Raw genomic sequence first — 18,086 nt, 5'->3', positions numbered from 1 at the left:
GAAAACACGAGACTGAGAGTTCTGTATCACAGCCCACTCTTGGGTCTCAGCTTCATCTCTGAGAGTGGGATTAGATTAGAGATGTCTGATGTCTCTTTCAGTCCTAAAATGTCAGCAATGCAGACGACTAACGCCGTCTGACACTATTGCAAAGCAGATTACTGGTGACAAACAACTTTGGTAGTTGCAAATGGCAGTCGTGGTACTCGCATACCATCTCCATGGTTAGAAAGCCACACACTAACCCTAAACCTGTAGACCAGGGGATTCTGGCATTGGAGGCGAATGCCATTCCATTTACCCACGAACCAGTAAGGGGCGGTAGTCGGCCAGCTCGTCCTACTCAGACCTAGTGTGGCAGTACTAGATTCACCTCCCTAAATAGATGTCAGGGCTTTGTGAAAACCACCTCTCTTCTCATTAAAGGAGGTTAGAACCCCTCCTAGTGAAGGACATGTTTACTGATTGAATTCTACAGATACTTACTGAGTGTGTCCTAACTGCAAGATGATAGTGTTAGCTTCTAGAGTACTGGAAACATGCCTGTCCATCCTCCCTCCCACCTTCAAGGATGCGCTCCTTACAGGATCATCATCTCAATCATTGTGATAACCCCAGCTGACACCTTGCATAGCACCTGGCTCACAGTAGGCATTAGAAATTGCTTTGAACCAACTAGATACAGTCTGTATGCTCAGCAGAGTTCCTAACCCAGTGATGGAAAAGAACCGTAGTGGTTTTAAAAAATTCATTTTTTACAGGTATTTTTTTTTATACATGTATTTATTATGCTGTAAAAAGCAACACTACCTGATTTCATTTAAAATAAATATTTCCCAATTTCAGAATACTTACAACTTAGAGTTTTAAGATTAGATTCACTTTGGGAGGTTCTGGAAGCAAATACATTCATAGCTGTACAATCCCCAGGAAGAATCGAAATCCCACATCAGGTCATTCCGTCCCCACCAGACAGACAACAGCATCAAATGGTCGATAGCTAATCCAGCTCTGCGGCTAAAGGGCAGTGTGGGGCAGTAGTGGGATACAGCACATTACACCCCAAAATGAGATCATGAGAGTGGAGACCACCAAAAACAACAATGTATATAAAGCTTTAAATGAACATGACCATATAGAGCTCCCATGGTACAGAAAAAGCACTTACGATCCTAAACCCAAAACAAAAAGATCTTTGGAGTATACTGATGGCAGCAGTTAAGAGCACAGGCAAAAGCACTGAAACCAAGTGTACTTGTTATTACAGCCAACAGCAGACAGCCAGAGCAGGAACCAGCATCGTCATAAATTACCTCATGGGAAATAAGGGCACATTTGACTAAACCACAAAGATGTTACAAAATAGTTTTGATCTGAAAAAAGATGAAAACTCTCTTTGTTTCCAAACAACAGTTAGAACCTCTTTTCCTTAAAGCCTCAAAAGTGTTGGTAACCTTTAAGCCACACAAATGGCACCATCTTAATGTTTTATTTTCATCACACGGAGCAAGCTGCTGTTTGAGCCAAGTTTTTTCTGTTGATTTCAGTTAAAGAATATCTACCCCATAATATCTGTGGGGATAATGCTGTTCTCTGCAGCATTTTGCAAATACTACCTGTCTGCATGGCCTGATAGATGCGTGGGGCAGGAGCACAGCAGCAGGGCTGGACGCCCGCCCACCTTACTCCCCGCAGAGGCACACACGTGGGCATGGCTGCGCGCCAGATGCAGCTCAGTTAGGGAACACTGGCCACGGTGCCTCCAAAGGAGCTGCTGTCTAGGTCCTAAGAGGGCAATGGCTGAAGCCACTGACTTTGGAACCAAAATGGAAACACCTGGAGGCTGCTAGCGGGGAAAGGGATGATAAAGGTTGGAAGCAGCAGTGTGTGCTGATAGAAAAGGGGGAAAAAGGGAACTTGCTGAATTTGCTGCATCATAACAGCATTCCTGTATCTGAGGATTTTCTTGTTTCACTTAACACGGCTTTGAAAAAGTCCATTTGTATATGTATGTGCCTGCGTGTGTGCTTAGTGTCAGAAATCCTCATTAGCAAACCCCTTTACCTCTGAGGTATGACAAGATAAAGCATAGGTGCAGTTCCTCCCCAAGACACACAGTGGGTCTCAATTTAAAATGAGATGGCCTTTTCTTCTTATTAAACTGTAGAGTCCACCAACAATTACACAGTAGAGAATCAGGAGAAAACTGGAATGATCTAGTGGTCCCCCAAATAGAACAAATATCTTGATGCCTTTAATTATGGGTTTAAAAATAACTGTAACAGTTTCCTACCAACATAATAACTTTGGTAGCTTAGAGCACTGATCCGAATTTACCCTCATCTTTATCCTGGAAACTGAAACCTATCTGGAAGAGCTGCAGTAGCCCATCCCTTCCTTTTTTAGCTTGATGAATTTGACTAATTTGTACTTAGCTTAGTAATTTGTCTCTGGTTCATCGCCTGTAGACAAATGGCATAGTTGTAGCTTGGATGCCAGATATGTGAGGCATTTTCTGACTTACGGTGGAAAACATGAAAACTGCATAGTGTGCCAGCACCCGCATTCCCAGCTAAAGCGAAGAGGCAAATAGCTAAATGTCTGGGAAGAGAGGCTGGACTAAGGGGGATATAGAAAAAGGAAATTTTTTCAAAAGTATTATATAACTACATTCACATATATATTTTGGTCACCAAACATATCTTAAACAGATTCCCTGATAAAGTCTAATCAGAATTGGTCTATGCTACTAACAGTTGTTAACTATTTTAATTTTTTAAAGAGTCACACCATGTAGCTAGGGTGATGGGAGACATTTAAAACATATAATAACCCTAAGTGCATATAGTTGTTCAGACACTCAAACTAAATCTACATGTGAAGTCCTGAAAATCACACTCTTTTGTTTCTAAAGGCAGCCCTGACCCATGTGGACAGACTGTACAACAGAGCTTAATTTATAAATGCCTAAGTTCATCATACAAATTGAAAATTCACAGAACACACAAAAATAAGTCTGAAGACCACACAGTTAAGCTAGCACTGGTAACTATTTCTTTTACATCAAATTATACAATGCACGAGGTAAATATTGCTCACATTATGGAGGGAGATTGTTTTATTTCTATTTTTTCCCAAAGAGATCAGATTTGTCCTGTGTGTACAATGAAGAAAACTCCAGTAACACTGAAATGACAAATGTAAAATATACATCACTACCAGATAGAAATACACAGGTTCTTCATAATCATTTTCCACAATTAAATAGGTAAGTGATTTATATTTTGGGTTTAAGACCGTTATAACAATCCGTCAAGATTCTTATGGACCGTTTGATTTTCTTTTCCGTTGCCGGAATCTCCCTGGGGCGTGTACTGGCCTTGGTACTCCTGGAGGATTTTAAATACGTCGTGGTGTCCGAAGTGCAGCGCTTCGTCCATGGGCGTGTTATTCCACCTAAACGAGTAGCACAGCAGGGACTGGGTCGTTAGATAATCTCCGTACAGAGATGATACTCCAGCGCTCTCCGATGCTAAACACAGGTTTAAGGGCCATTCAAATTTAGCCATTTTAGCCATGTTCCAAGTAAAAATTAACTGAGATGCAGAAAGGGACTCGTAATTCAAAAAGTGGTCTTACAGGCCACTTGAGATGGGGGGAAGGGAAAACGATCTTCTAGAAATGGATCTTGTTCACATATCTCAGTGCCTATGGAGGGGAAGCTCTAGTGTGGACAGACACAGTGGAATCCTCTGGAATGCCTGAATTTTAATTTCATGAAAAGCCCACAGGATCGCTCCCTAAATAAAATGTCCAAGGAAAAGTCAGGTATATAACACCCGTCACCCTATCCTTTGATTGAAAAATTGTGTTCCTGTCAATTCAAAATCACAACAAATCTCAGAAGTCTGGAAATAACTGTGACCTCATTAGGGCCCAGACACACACTGGAGGAGCGGCATCAGCCCCAGAGGGATTGGCACTGTCCTCATCTCTGGTAAGGATGGGAGCCCGGGGCGCCAGTGGACCACTGCACCGCGCGAACAATAACGGCGCTTTCACTCTAAGTGTGTTTCTGGGGTGTGCTCCTCAGTGACAGAGGTGAAGACTGAAGATAAGAGAAAGAGAAAGAGTTGCCAGCAGCGATTAACCAGCTAAACAGCCTTTGGAAAGAAGAGAATACTGTGAAACTCACAACGCTAGGAAATGAGAGTGTGAGAATCAGTTGCCTGATATTTGACAAACGAATGAGCCTCCCTGCGTCTCTCTCCACTGAACTTCTCCACGGCTGCCGGGCGCCCAGACTCCCGCTACTCCCCCAACCTTCTGGTTTTCCTCCTTGTCATTTCTTCTTTCCTTTCCAGCTCTGTCTTCAACCTTTTACCTCCTTAATGGGGTCACGGCATGGAATGGAAAGGTTTTTTGAATAGTCTCAAAAAATATTTTTGGATAAAATTTGGTAATCTTCATTTTTAAAATCAGGTAAGTAATATTTTACATGTATCTTCGTGTTTCTCCAAAAACAGCTCCTTTTCCACACTGGCCTTCATTAATTTAGGGAGTCTGTGGCCTTAAACTGGGAGGTGGGGGGACTGTTCAGTCATCTACAGCATATCATTTTCTGTCTTTCTGGAACAATTGAATGTTAACTGCAAGTTATGTTTTTGACAACTCTTCTTACATGAAATAATACAAACTGTCAACTTTAAAGAATACACTACATTCACTCAAGCCTATTTTACAATTTGAGGGGACACCGATTCTATGAAATGGAGAAAAGAGTTGTCTTAGTTTAGCTTATATTCTAGAGTAGTTGAATACTCAGTTACCAAGTTAGTTATTTAGCTAACTCCTGCCTATCAGTGGGTACATCTACTTCCACATTCCTAGAGGCCAGTGTAGGGCAAAAAACAAAACAAAACATTTCAGTCTTTAGATATAAAGGATAAAATACAAAGCACAAAGTTTCTGGCATGTGTTGAATAGTGTTTTAGTTGGCATTATAAACACAGGGCACAAGGTTGGGTGGGGGAAACACTCTCGTCAGTTTCTGGCTCAAGAAAGAGCTGGTATGACCATTACATTTGGGGATAAAAGGGAGGAATGTCCCCCTAACATGAGGTTTTAGGATATTGCCAGTAAAGGTCATGATGAGATAACCAAAGTGTTACCATACTTACAACACCAACAATTTTCAGACACTGACACAACTTTTCTGCATTTCTTGCAAGCAGCTTGATCTAATAAAACCCAAACTTCTAATTTAAAAAATGGTGAAACAAAGATCTCATAGCTAGAGAATAATCAACTTGCCCCGAACTTATTGATACAGTCCTCAAAAATCCAATCCAAAACTCCTAATGAAATTTATCAACCCTCTCTATCAAGTATTTTTTCCTTCAATTCTTAACCTTTATTCTCATTACTGATTCATCCAGTTACATAACTCCAGTTACATGATACGCAAGTCCATGAGCACAGAATTGACTTTATATATTTATATACGTAATATAGCTGCACTCTCAAGCCTCCCGTGACTGGCCATTTGTGGACAGCGTTTACTTCAAGATGAAATGCAGTTTGCCATGTGGACCAGGAGAGAGGAGAGGAGCAAAATGTATTCCAGGCAGATTTCTCCCACTGCAGACAGATGCCCGTCTCTCCTTTCCGTGCCTTCAAATCTCATTTCCCCCAAAGCACTGATTAAAATTCAGCTCCACAGAGCCTTCTAAAACGGATACCAGCCAAATCTAGGAATTTCAAGAAAGTCTAATATATTCGCTTTAGCATTCTGTGACAGTAATTTTCTTACACGTTTTTAATATGCTCCTATAAATGTTTATCTTTACCCTATGAAGTTAAAAGCCCATTAAGGACAAAATTCCTATTTTTTTCTTTTTCAACACAAAGCATTGTTTTCTTCATGCAGTGCACTGACTGACAGACTAACCCCAAAAATTCTGAATAAGAGACCATCCTTAGATGAGAGACAGGATATGCGAGAGAGAATGATCACCCTAGCAGAAACAAGGTTTTGTCTGGTGCCTTTGTAAGGCGCCACAGCAAGTTCAAGAATGTCTCCAATATATTCATAGTGGATTTAAATATGCCATCAACTTAAATATTATAGCCCTGTCTAATAAAACCCTGACTCACCAGTTACATGGTAGAAGGTAATATAAGTGCTCACCTGTCCTTGGGGAAAGGGTTTACTTTGCACGCTTCCAGCAAAAATTTGACAACTTCAACATGACCTGTATCAAAACAAAACAGGCAGATTTTAGTATTAAGTAGAAGTTGGGGGGAAAAAAAGATGAATGGTTCGTGTATTACCCTCCGCAGCAGCTACATGGAGGGCTGTTCTAGAGTCATAGTCTCGCTGTTCCATGTCCATGGCTGACAGAGCAAATCTGAAAACACGTAAGAACAGCCATTCAGGATCTAGAAAATGTAATTCACACTTACAGCATTCACCCCATCAACCTAAGGTCTTGTGAGACAAGTGACAACCGTTAGCGAGTTCACTAATGGGAACTTGAGAGCCTGTTCAACCAGTACACAGGCCTCTTGAGTAAATGCCACCGCCCCTCTTCTCCTCAGTTTTGTTCTTTTTGGGTAAAAGGAAATGTTCGCAACTCTCACAGAATTCAGCTTCATTACGTTATTGTCCAAAACTCAAGAACAGTGGCATACCAAGGTTCGTGTCTCCGAAGGGCAAGAAACTAATACCTATTACTAAAGCTCGATGTTTTTACTAAGGCGCTCATTCTGTAAACTAACATTTTATAGTGTACAGTTTACGAGTACTAATCAGGAAACTTTTAAAAAAATTGTTAAAGTGCACATTGTTTTAATGAGATAAAATGGTCATAGACCATTCCGGAAGTTTGAAGTGGACAACGTGCGGGATTTGATACATTTATGATGCCACAGTAGTGTTAGCTACCACTTCCATCACATCATGTAATTATTTCTTTTTTGTGGTGAGAACAATTAAGATCTAGTCTCCTAGCTACTTTGAAGTTTATAATACGATACTGTTGATATAAATACTAATCAGACTTGAAGACAAAGGTAGAAATTAAGCATAGGTATTTTTCCATGTTAAAATTCAGTTGCTGCTTGGTACAAGAGATCCTAAGTGTGCAGTACTGTACAACCTTTCTAACCCTGGTGATCTTCGGAACACTAGATGCCCCTTTATTCACTCCCCCTTCACCTCCAAATGTGGGAAGGGGAAGGGATACAGGGACTGAGCAAGCATTTGTTCAACGCCAATAAAACACTAATTAGCCAGATTCATCGACCGGTTACACTGGGGAGTACAGACGCCTGGGCTTTTTAGGAGGTCGAAAAGGACAAGACTGCATAGAAAGCCTGAGTGGGGATTTAATATAAATTTGTTTGGGTCATTTTTATTAGAAATGGAAGTGAGACTTTAGCCTTAAAAAATGGCCATCTGCCAAGCAGCAACCTCATGAATTTCTGTAAGCCATGTGCTGAGTTCGTACACCACCGTGTTAACACACCTTCGAAGTGCAGACACGTCTCCGGTATACGCGGCAAACAAAAGGTTTATCACTGACTTCACCTGTGAAGAAAAGAGAGTTCAGGCATCCATGGGGGGAAATAAATAGATAGAAGGTACTGCTGTCACCGGTAAGTGATCTCCATGTGCTCTGACCTCTTCAGCCGGGTCACACACAGAAAGTTACCACAAGTACACCTGTATTACCAAAAAGCACACACGTGTGATTTTTCTTGAAATAGAGGGTTAGGAGAGAAAATTCACCAATAAAGATAAGCCACATGAAGGAGGGAATGGAATGACATTGGTGCGGAATTTCCCCATTGGAAATTTGGGGCCTGGGAAACACACATAGTTGGGGAAAATGAAAATTGTTTAGAACCTTTCTAATTTAGTTTGTCTCAGTACCGTGAGTGGACTTTTATACTCATAAAATTCACATCACATCTTTGTTAAAAACTAAATCGTGCTATATAAATGTCTAATCCCTGCCAGCAATCACTGTCCTCGCCAATCCTTGGCTTCTCTGGAAATCCCAGGAGACAACATCAGTATTAATCACCTTAAACTTAAGGACTACTCCCCTGGAAAGACTGTCTTCGAGTCAATGCCCAGGTAGTATAAACTGGGGCATTCTCAGAGCCTAAGACACCACCTCTTCTCAAAAGGGGGGCAAACTCCCCAGATTTTAAGTCACTGCTAATGAGTGCTCCGAGACTTCAAAGTGTATCTTCTTTTGACAGTTACCCACTTGCTTGTCCTTACAATTAAGGAAAAGGCTAGTTATTCTAAAATGTCATGAGATTTTGGCTTGCTTTCATAGAGACTTTATCCAACCCTGCTTTTGAGAAACTGTGGAACATACAATGTAAATACTTTATAAATTCCCACTTCTGTCTTTTGCAACTTCGATATTCATATTGATGATCCAACCAACATTGGACTCAATGGTGGAAACAGGAGTTGGACTGGAGGGATGGAAAGTAACCCAGCTATCCACCAACAAAGCCACGAACCTGGGAGCCGTGCTTTCAAGGGCTTAACCTGGACCTTTCCCCTTTCCCCTTTCCCCAGGGCTTCCTTTTCCCTACGGCTTCCCTTTAAATCAAACGGAACTAGCCATCACTGGACTTCTCTAGGTCGGCATTTTCACAACGTGTTCTGTAGAGACTGTGCACAGACACTCTGTGGGGAAAAAAGGGTCCTACAGTCAGGTTATTTTCTTAAAATATTATATCCCCTTCTGCGAGATTCATGGGCATATGAAAGGCTCTGTAAAGTTCTGCAGTACAGGAACCTGTCTAAGTAGCTGAACACACCCCCCAAATTTTACTAGTATTGCTGACATTACTCCAGAAAACCTTACTCTTACCCCTTCAGTGCATTAGCTCCCCTTCCGAGCCGCCCTTTACTGCTCCGGCCCAGCCTGTGCTCTGTCGTCAATCTCTTACTAACCCTAAATCCAGAATAGTTTTCTCACTGGAGGTGAGAAAAGCTTCATGGAATCACAGGGAATGTTCTAAAAGTATATAGAAACATCTCCCCTCCCATTTCTAACTGTCCTATTCCCACACCTCAATATGATACATTTTAGGAAAAACAGCCTTTTGAAAAATGTCTCCAGGTGATTTTGATAGGCATTCTTCTGGGTTATAAACCACTACTGTTCCAAGTGTCCTTAACTTTTCTTTTTTTCTTTTAATTGGCTCACATTGGAATCCCCAATTTCTCTTGTGCTCTTGGGACCACAGAAAAAATACTGATGGGCGATTACAAATTATTCTTCATATTTCCAGCTGGTCTCTCATCATTGCTTGACAGTTTTTCTTATTGATTCCCCATTCGCTCTGTCTTCAGGCCTTTAAGACCAGTGGTGCCCCCTAAAGCAGATGACCCTGACCACAGCTGTACTTAGATAACTGTTCTCACTTCTCCTTCCTCTCTTATGCAAAACATCTACTTCTAATACCTATTCTCCCTTCCTTCTCTCCAAACCTCAAAGCAAAACACATCCATCCTTTTTTACGTCTGAGACTAACTTCTTTACCTGTTCTTTTAAACATTTATCCTCCCAATCACCTAAACTTGCTCCTTCATTTCTCCTTTTTATTTCCAGAACCTTCAACCTTTCTCTCCTTCACTGCTACCCTTATTTCTGCCTTAATGTGGACACAACTTCAACCTGTTTTGAAAAACCAGCATATAAAACCCTACCGCTACCCCCTCTTGGTGCATATTTTCTGAAAGTAGCTTGTATTTCTAATTCCCTGCATATTGCCTCCTCACCATTACCTCTACTCTCAAAGGCTCCAGCAGCCTTCCCAAGCCCTGCTTCTTGATGACCTCCCCACCAAGGCCTGCCCTCTTGCTCCTTGTCTTCCACGGTGCTGATGTGCTGATTACCCAGATCTTCCTCCAGGTTGTTTGCAGAATCATCTCCCACTTCCCACTGACGGAGAATACACCAAAGGCAGTCTCCGTCCTTTTGCAGTATAATTTTCCTCAAAGGTCTCATACATTTCTTTCACCAGAATGATTTCCCAATCTACATCTTTAATCTAAATCTTTGTTCCTAAGCCTTAACTCAACAGCTCCACTTGCTTGTCATGCTGCCATTTCAAACTCAAAAATAGCAAGCGTCTCTGCAGCTCTGATGGCTCCCCACCAAAAGTCCATATCCATCTGCCTACTTGACATTGCCTCTAGAATGCTCAACAGGCTCTCAGACTTACACACAACAGAACTGGATTTCTACCTCCCAACCTCAGTTAGTTCCTCTTATGGTCTCCCTCAATTGGGGATGACACTACAATTCACCCAGTTGCTCAGGCCAAAAGCCAAGCTATCATCCAGGGCTGCTGCCTTTGATTGCACCGGTTGAGCCCCCCTAAAGGATGCCTGGCCAAGTAGGGGTACCCAGCCTATGCTCCTCTCACCCCGCTGTGGTGTCCAGCACCCAAGTACATCTGATGGGAGGAAGGGAGCCTTCTTCAGACAAACATGCTGAGAGGGTCTGCTTATGTAAAGGCAGAACTAGCTTTTTTCTAATTCACACAAACCTACCATATAGACCCTGGTGATATTCCTTGATTCTGTTTCTCACAACCCATGTCTAGCTCATCAACACATTTGCTCTACCTCCAAAACATATTTGGATTCCCACCACCTCCAGTAATATCACCCTAGGCTCACCTTATCTCACCTGGAGGACTGCCATCACTTCCTAACTGTTCATTCCTTCCCACCACGGGGATCTTTTGAAAACATAGGTCATAGCACTCCCAGTGACCTCCCATCATACCAGAATAAAATTCAAACTCTTTACCATGGCTTTCGGAACACTAAACGCCTTACTCCCCACTTGCCTTGTGTATGTCATTCCCTAACCCCCTGCCCCTTGCAGCTCTCCACCAGCCAGGGGTCTCCTTGCCGTCTTTGGGCCTACGCTTGCTGTGCTGCCCAAGACGCACTTTCCCCAGATAGTGAGGCTCCTGCCCTCATGGCATTCAGGTCTCTACTTAAAAGTTATCTCACAGATTCTAAAATACCTCTTTGTCATCATTCCTTATCCCTTACCTTGCTTTATCTCTTCAGAGCACTTATCATTATCTGACACCATATATATTATATTTCACATTACATAGCTGATTTTACCTACACACACACACACTCTCCCAAAGCATCAAATATTCGAACTGTTACCACCCCTTGGGGAATTCAATTGTAATCAATATAGATTCTTCTACCCCAACTTTTACTTCAGTTATCATCACCAGATTTGTTCAATCCTCCTCACTGGTCCCTCTGCTTCTGGCCCTGCCACCCACCAAAACTTCCCCACATATTTCCACTCATCTTCTCAAAATATTGCTCTGATCATTAAAGGTTTCTCAGCATGGGAGTGTCAAAAAAATCCCCAAATTATTCTTGATAAAACTTAAATTCTTTAGCCTTGCATTCAAGATTCTTCACTCCAGCTAGCTCACTTTTCTCTCTCAACCTCAACAGAACAAAACTGGTCTTACTTATTGCTCTTGTTTTTATCTTTGTTGTCTATGCTCCTTTTTCTCCTTTTGGGTTTTGATTAGGGCTTGATTAATCAAGCCCTTCCATTCCTTCCATGGCTGGCCGGGAAGCCTTTGAAAGCTCCTTCTCTGCTACCACACTTCCTCAGGCATCTCATCCAGCAGCCACTCTCCATGTCACTTGTTGCCAGTCGCCTGCATGGTGTTTTGTGACAGCATGTACCAAGGAGTCATCAATCAGACCCCCATCTCCCACTACAATCCTGAATGTACCTTTTGCTCCAAGCTATAGTACATACTTTTTATTGCCTGAAAGCATCTGTTCTCCCCCCGCATTTTCATAGCCCCTCTCTAGGAGCTCTACTCCAATCTCTTCAATCAGAAGTCATCTCTTTCTCTGACATTTCCCTCACCATGGCACTACCACATATGGTAGATTTACTTATGTACTTTATCTCCTCTATCACTCAAGAGACATCCAGAGTTCCGACATGGATACCACTCATATATTAACTACCCATAGTTCTTATTCTTTAAGGTATATTAGTCCTTCTGAGCAATAAATCCTTGATGATGTTCAGTGACTGTATGTATGAACTATATCCCCTTTTCAAAATTCTGAATTTAGACCAAGCTAGTTTGAAGAGATATTTTATATATTTTATGTGTCACTTAATTATTCAATATTTCCAAAGGTCTAAAACTCCTTATTAAATAAGGCCAAAGAGTGGGTGGTTTTAGAATATAATCAGTTCATTGAGAGTATAATAATACTTTATTCACAAGCATGTTTCAGCTCAGAGAGAGAAATACAAAATGAGAAAAAAATCAGAAAACTGTAATGTACAAAGGCTCTGTGATTTATCAGGGGAAAAAAATACTAGCTTGCGTTTAAAAAAGTTATTAAAGGGTAACATGGAAGCTTATTAGTCTTCCCATGAAAAAAAAAAGCTAGCTGCAGGGCTGAATCTAGTCCAAGTCATAGATCAAGACAAGAAGGAGCTTGATCACAAAATGAGTGCCATTCACTCCTAGACAGAAAAACACTAGGGGGAACACAGGCACTGGCACCATTCAAAATTAAAACCATGTTTAAGCCAGCAAATAGCCACCTATATTTTTAAGGTTTGCATAAATCATGAAACGAGCTATGGATAGAACGCCAAGAAAGAAAATGGAACAGTCGAACAGTTTTGAGATAGCAGATGGAATGTTATTTCATTTAGGGACGGTCCACTTCCTGGTCTTGTTAAAAGAGTTCCGCAAGTATTCCCAGCTAAACTGGCACACCCTGTGGAATGACGAGCATCATAAACCGAACTGAAGGACCAGGACACCCTATGAGATGACTTGTGCAACTCCAAGCCAACTCTTGCAAAGGATGTGGGTGTGCTAGCCCTTGATTAGGGCTCAATCCCGTAACTCCCCAATGGATACTTGGGTTATGTTCCTTTTAAAATACCTGTCAAGAAGGCCAGTGCAGAAAACAGTGAGTTCACAGTAACTGTCGAGACAGAGTCATCTGCTATGATGAATCAATCACTCCTCAGTACAAAGAAGCAGAACATACACAGTTCAACAGTAGCCTATATAAATGAAGGGCTCTGATGTTTCATGTATGCTTCCCCGTAGCAAAGAGAAACTTCACTTGGGCATGTAGCCACTAAAAATTCATAAATTAAATGTTGACCAGCTTTCCCTTCATACTGCACATTTTCCAGTACTACTACATTTTCCTTATCAAATCTCTGTGTCGGAACCTGCCAGAACCAGTCAACCTTATCTTAGTTTATTTATACAAAGTCATGACAACAGTAGGACAAAAATGTTACAGTTCACATGAATTCATTTAACACTAGCATACTTGGCATATCAAAATCATACTTTTTCCCCCAAAACAGCTAGAAGCAGTTGGAGATTGTCAATTTTACAATCCTGAAACAAGACATCCCTAATTCTCCAAACCTATCATTCTATTCATTTTAAGCCTGTTTAAAAGTTGAATTGTGTGACTTTTTGTCTCCTTCTCCCAAATGCCTCAATTCTGTACAAGCAGCAATTAGAATTACATAATACCACTTTACATTTATGTAGTGAACCGCCTTGAAAAATTCAACATTTAAAAAAGATGTAACTGTTTTTAAACATATCTGATAGGCTGGTTGTAAAAGAAAATTATAGGTATATTTTATTTATTACTATCACTGAGGTTAAGGGCCTTGGCTCAAGGTCATATAGCATATGAATTAGTAATGTCGCTGGGCTACCTTCTCAATTCTGTACAACTAGACCATGGTGATATGAGTCCTTAATAGACCTCAGACTATTATCCAAAAGACAGAAGAAAACCAAAGGATTAAATGGCAATTTAGCTCTAATCCATAAAGGTCCTTTGCTAAATATCAAAAGAAAGGAGGGGAGGTTGGGAGGGAAAGGTTGGAGAAGAGAGACAAAGAGGGAAGAAGGGAGGGAGGATTGATTCATTAGCTTTATTCCAAGTATGTTATTTCCAACTCTGTTACCAACTGCGACACTGTGGCTACCCTGGTTTTTCCTCATTACCTTCTGTCTTCATACAAAAACAAATGCAGCCCTTTTGGAAAGGCTTTAATGAAAAAAAAAGCAGGTGACTGAAAAACCACCCTTCCGTTCCTACCACTTCTAGTTTGGTGTAAGCAGCTCTCTCATTTCCAGCTCACTACAGTATCTGTTGCCATGGAACGGATACTCTCCGTCATCTGTTAAATAAACCATCATCATGCCAGATCCAATTTTGTTTTAAAAGCTTCACGCCAACTTGGCCTTTTAGAGCCTTTAAATGAAAATAAGTTTTCAGCCTTCTTTCATAAATATTTTTCTTAAGGTCAGATTAAGAAATGCAAACCTATTATAGTATAGCTAAAGAAAAATATTAAGTTGTCAGCAAATGTAAATTAATCTCTTACCAACAAGGGTAGAAATATAAACCTGCAGAATGTGTATGTGAGCAAAGATATTTCCTCTTTCGCTTATTGAATATTCATATAAATATCATATGGACATGAAAAAACAAAATTATAGTACTTTTGTGATTAGAAAGTGGAAGATGAGTATGAGCCTACATGCTCCTAAGCTCTCCCACTGACTTACTCAGACACAACTATTAATCTGCTATATATAGACAAAATTAATCCAAACTGACATGATCAGAGGATTAGAGAAAATCCTTCAAGGGAATAAACAGTCCAGCAACTTCATGACATTTCCACATTTTTACACAAATGCAGGAGGTGCTCACACAATAATTTTAATAGAGAGGAATAAATTGAACACAAAATTTTACTCTAAAGAGGAGCATAGAAATTTCACTTACAAAATACAACCTCAAAATGGCAGATCCAAATACTGCATTCTGCTTGATAAAAGAATAAACTCTTCTAAGCATACCATTTTCAAAATTTCTCAGTGAATAGATTAACTTGAAATAATTTTTATTCTTAAATTAAGAAGTCACAAGTATATCAAAGAAATCTGACAACCCATGAAGACAAAAATTCAGAGTATACATTATTTAGGGAAAAAACAGCTAATACGAACCACCTACTCTCTCTTGACTGAGCTAAGTGCTTCAAGTTTTACTATCAGTTATTATTCAAAGGACAGGAAACTGAAGGCTAATGCATTGAAATTAACTTGAGCAAAGTAATAACGCTGGTAAGTGGCAGAGTGAGAGCTCATGCCCAGTCTGACTGAGGCTCGTGGGGTCAGCGCTCTCAACCACTGTGCAATATCTACTGGGCCAAGAGATTTCCTAACAAAACCTAACGTGAGATTTCCTCACCAATACAATACCAAGACTGAATTCAGAAAATAGCAACTAAGAAACAGTTCATAGGGAAATCAGAGATACTAATTTTCTATCAAGGTGCTAACCAAAGGTATTTTGTTCTTAATTGAAAAGAAAATAGACGAACAAAACAAATCATTCAACTTGGCATACCAATGTCACAAAAGGAAAAAGGTTAAAGATATCTTCAGTCTCTGCACTTAAATCTTTAAAAGTGAAATATGAGTTTTGGGTCAATGTGAATAGAGCAAATATGATTGCTACAGCATTAGCAGCAAATAAACAACTTCTTATCTCAGTGGCTCATGTTATTCTGGTAAAAGCCAATGAACGGCCTAAAAAAATACCAATGGGCCCATTAGCAACCCTCCTTTTATATCCAAGCATAAAAGTAGCTAACAACGTGTCCTTGTGTGGCATGACAAACGGCATTCCTAATTAAGAAGTCAGCAACAAAGAGGAGGAAAATTGAAATAAGCAAGGGAAAGGCAGCTATTTCCCTGAAGAACAGAAGTGCATTTTCCATGTGGCAAATCGAAGAGTATTTATATGGCACAGTCACAACTATCAAAGTTTCATATCCACTATCTTCCCAGCTCTCTTTCTCTCTTATCCAAATATTTGTAAAACTCCATGAAGATTTGTTTGTTTGTTTTTAAATCACTAATTGGTTTAGTCCGCTATTTTATTTTTTTATTTAACAATATTTTTTTATTGTATTATGTCAGTCCCCATACAGTACATCCCTAGTTTTTGATGTAAAGTTCCATGAAGACTTGTTAACATTAGCGCGTTCAGAGGGATGACAAGGTGCCACACCCCTGGCATGATAAAGTGTCATTTTCATTTACAATTCCTATTAACTAAAAAAAAAACAAGCAGGTAAAACCCCAAAGGGTCAAAGAAACTAAAAGCAAAGAATAAGAAAAGAAAACGGTCACCAAATTCTTGTATGTAATACTTTAAAACAAACGAACAAACAAAACAGGGTCAGGGCAAATAGAATCAAAAGATTCTCACACTTTCCGGTAGAAATTAAAAATAAATATACACAAGTTCCCCGAAAAGAGACGGGGCTCTCTTTCTGCCAAGAAACAAAACAAAGACTTGGCAGCTATAGAGACAGAATCGCGTCTTCAATTTAAAGGACCGAGCTCCCCTTCGCATGCCCTAAATGTTGCTACGACAAAGCACAGGGGCACGAGTATTCTATAGTTATTCCAACCACGACACACTCCCACTGACCGCTTGGATTTCAGAAAGAGATTTCTCATCTCCAGAGAGCCATACTTAATTCTCTGCATTCTTCAATGTGTCTTTTACAGTTCTACTGAGCAAAGTCTGACGTGCCGCCTTGATGAACACAGAAAAGGCACAGTAACATGTTTCTCTAGTGCTGTGCACTTTTCAAAGCACTTTCACAGGCACTGTAATATCATCAAATTGTGCTAACAGGTTCCTCCAGGACATCATACAAGAAACTGCTGGAGAATAGGATATTTTTAAGACCCTTAAAAATAATGCAATGTAACACTGTATGAAAAAAATATATATATATAAATAGGCCAAAAAAAAACACCAAAACACTCCAGCACCATTCTCAGGGCCTTATCATGAGACTGTTGAGCATGTATCTGTACTTTAACATTTATAATTCTTACCAGTAATATTTTATGTGAAGCAAGGAGGATGGACATGGCAAAATTATACACAGAACTCGTCTGTTAGTGTGATCTTTATTAGTTGAAAATTCTTTAAGTAGAATCAAATTCTAAAAGAAAAAAGCCTAAATGTATGTCTTCTATGTAGGGAGGGTCTAAACTAGATTCTAAAGCCTACTGTTAAAATCGCTATCTGGTAAATGCTCTAAAATCCCTTGCCTGATCTTCCGCAGCTCCTGAACCTAAATTTGGAATGCGGCTATAGGATAATGGGGGAGGGGGGCGGGAGGCAACAGATTAGCGTCACTGCAAATCCGTGGTTACCAACCTCAATAGTAGTCTGACAATGTTGCTGTATTTTCTTCGGCTCTGCCCCACTCTCCAAGAACAAACATTTCCTATCTTCTACATGCCCTGAAACCGCATAGCCTCCCTCCAACTCCACAACTCATTCTCAGCAGAAAGCCTCCTTTCATACTCTTCAGGAAAATGGAAACCAATGGGCAGAAAGTTCAACTTCTCCTACCATGCCTGCAAACCTACCTACCTGCCTGCCTCTCAATGTCCTATTTTATTGGAAGAGATGTTTCTCCTCCCACCAAACCTAATCCTCCACGTGTGCTGAGAGCTCCATTTCTTTCCAGAGACATCATTTTATTGGTCATTTCCACTCTCCTGTATCTATTTCAAGTTCTGCTTCTTTACTGGGTCTTTTCTATCAGCAGCCAAACCTGCTCTACTTCAATAGTTCTTTGACCTTTAAATCTCAAAGCCAAGAAAATGTTCTTAACTGTGGGGAGGAGGTTACCAATATGGGCTGCCGATTTTTTATTTTCTGAGCACAGACAATAAAAACAACCCAACCATCTACTGATATCATTTACTAAATAAAAGGGCATTTTAACATCAAAAGAAAATTAGGAGAGACATAATGTAAATGGACACCCCTCATCTTACTTAATGCTTATCTGCTATGGTACAGTTGACTGTTCTAAATTTCTCACAATACTCTTTCTTTGACTTCTACTATGTTGTGCTGGATTTTC

General features: G+C 40.3%; 1 protein-coding gene across 1 annotated transcript in view; it reads right to left on the bottom strand.

The window, feature by feature from the left end:
- Positions 1–764: 764 nt before the first annotated feature.
- GLS (glutaminase) overlaps positions 765–18,086 on the bottom strand; it is an 81,588-nt gene continuing 64,266 nt past the window's right edge. Inside the window, exons 15-18 of the mRNA XM_026492306.4 lie at positions 7,530–7,591; positions 6,334–6,410; positions 6,191–6,254; positions 765–3,456 (exon numbers count right to left, since the gene is read on the bottom strand). Coding sequence (XP_026348091.1) covers positions 3,300–3,456; positions 6,191–6,254; positions 6,334–6,410; positions 7,530–7,591 — 360 coding nt within the window. The 3' untranslated portion in view covers positions 765–3,299. The remainder of the gene's footprint in view (positions 3,457–6,190; positions 6,255–6,333; positions 6,411–7,529; positions 7,592–18,086) is intronic.

This window comes from Ursus arctos, unplaced genomic scaffold (genome assembly GCF_023065955.2).
Source record: "Ursus arctos isolate Adak ecotype North America unplaced genomic scaffold, UrsArc2.0 scaffold_1, whole genome shotgun sequence".
In the NCBI taxonomy this organism is placed as follows: Eukaryota; Metazoa; Chordata; class Mammalia; order Carnivora; family Ursidae; genus Ursus; species Ursus arctos.
Note: the sequence above shows the minus strand (reverse complement) of the source record. Positions and strands in the feature narration are given on the sequence as shown.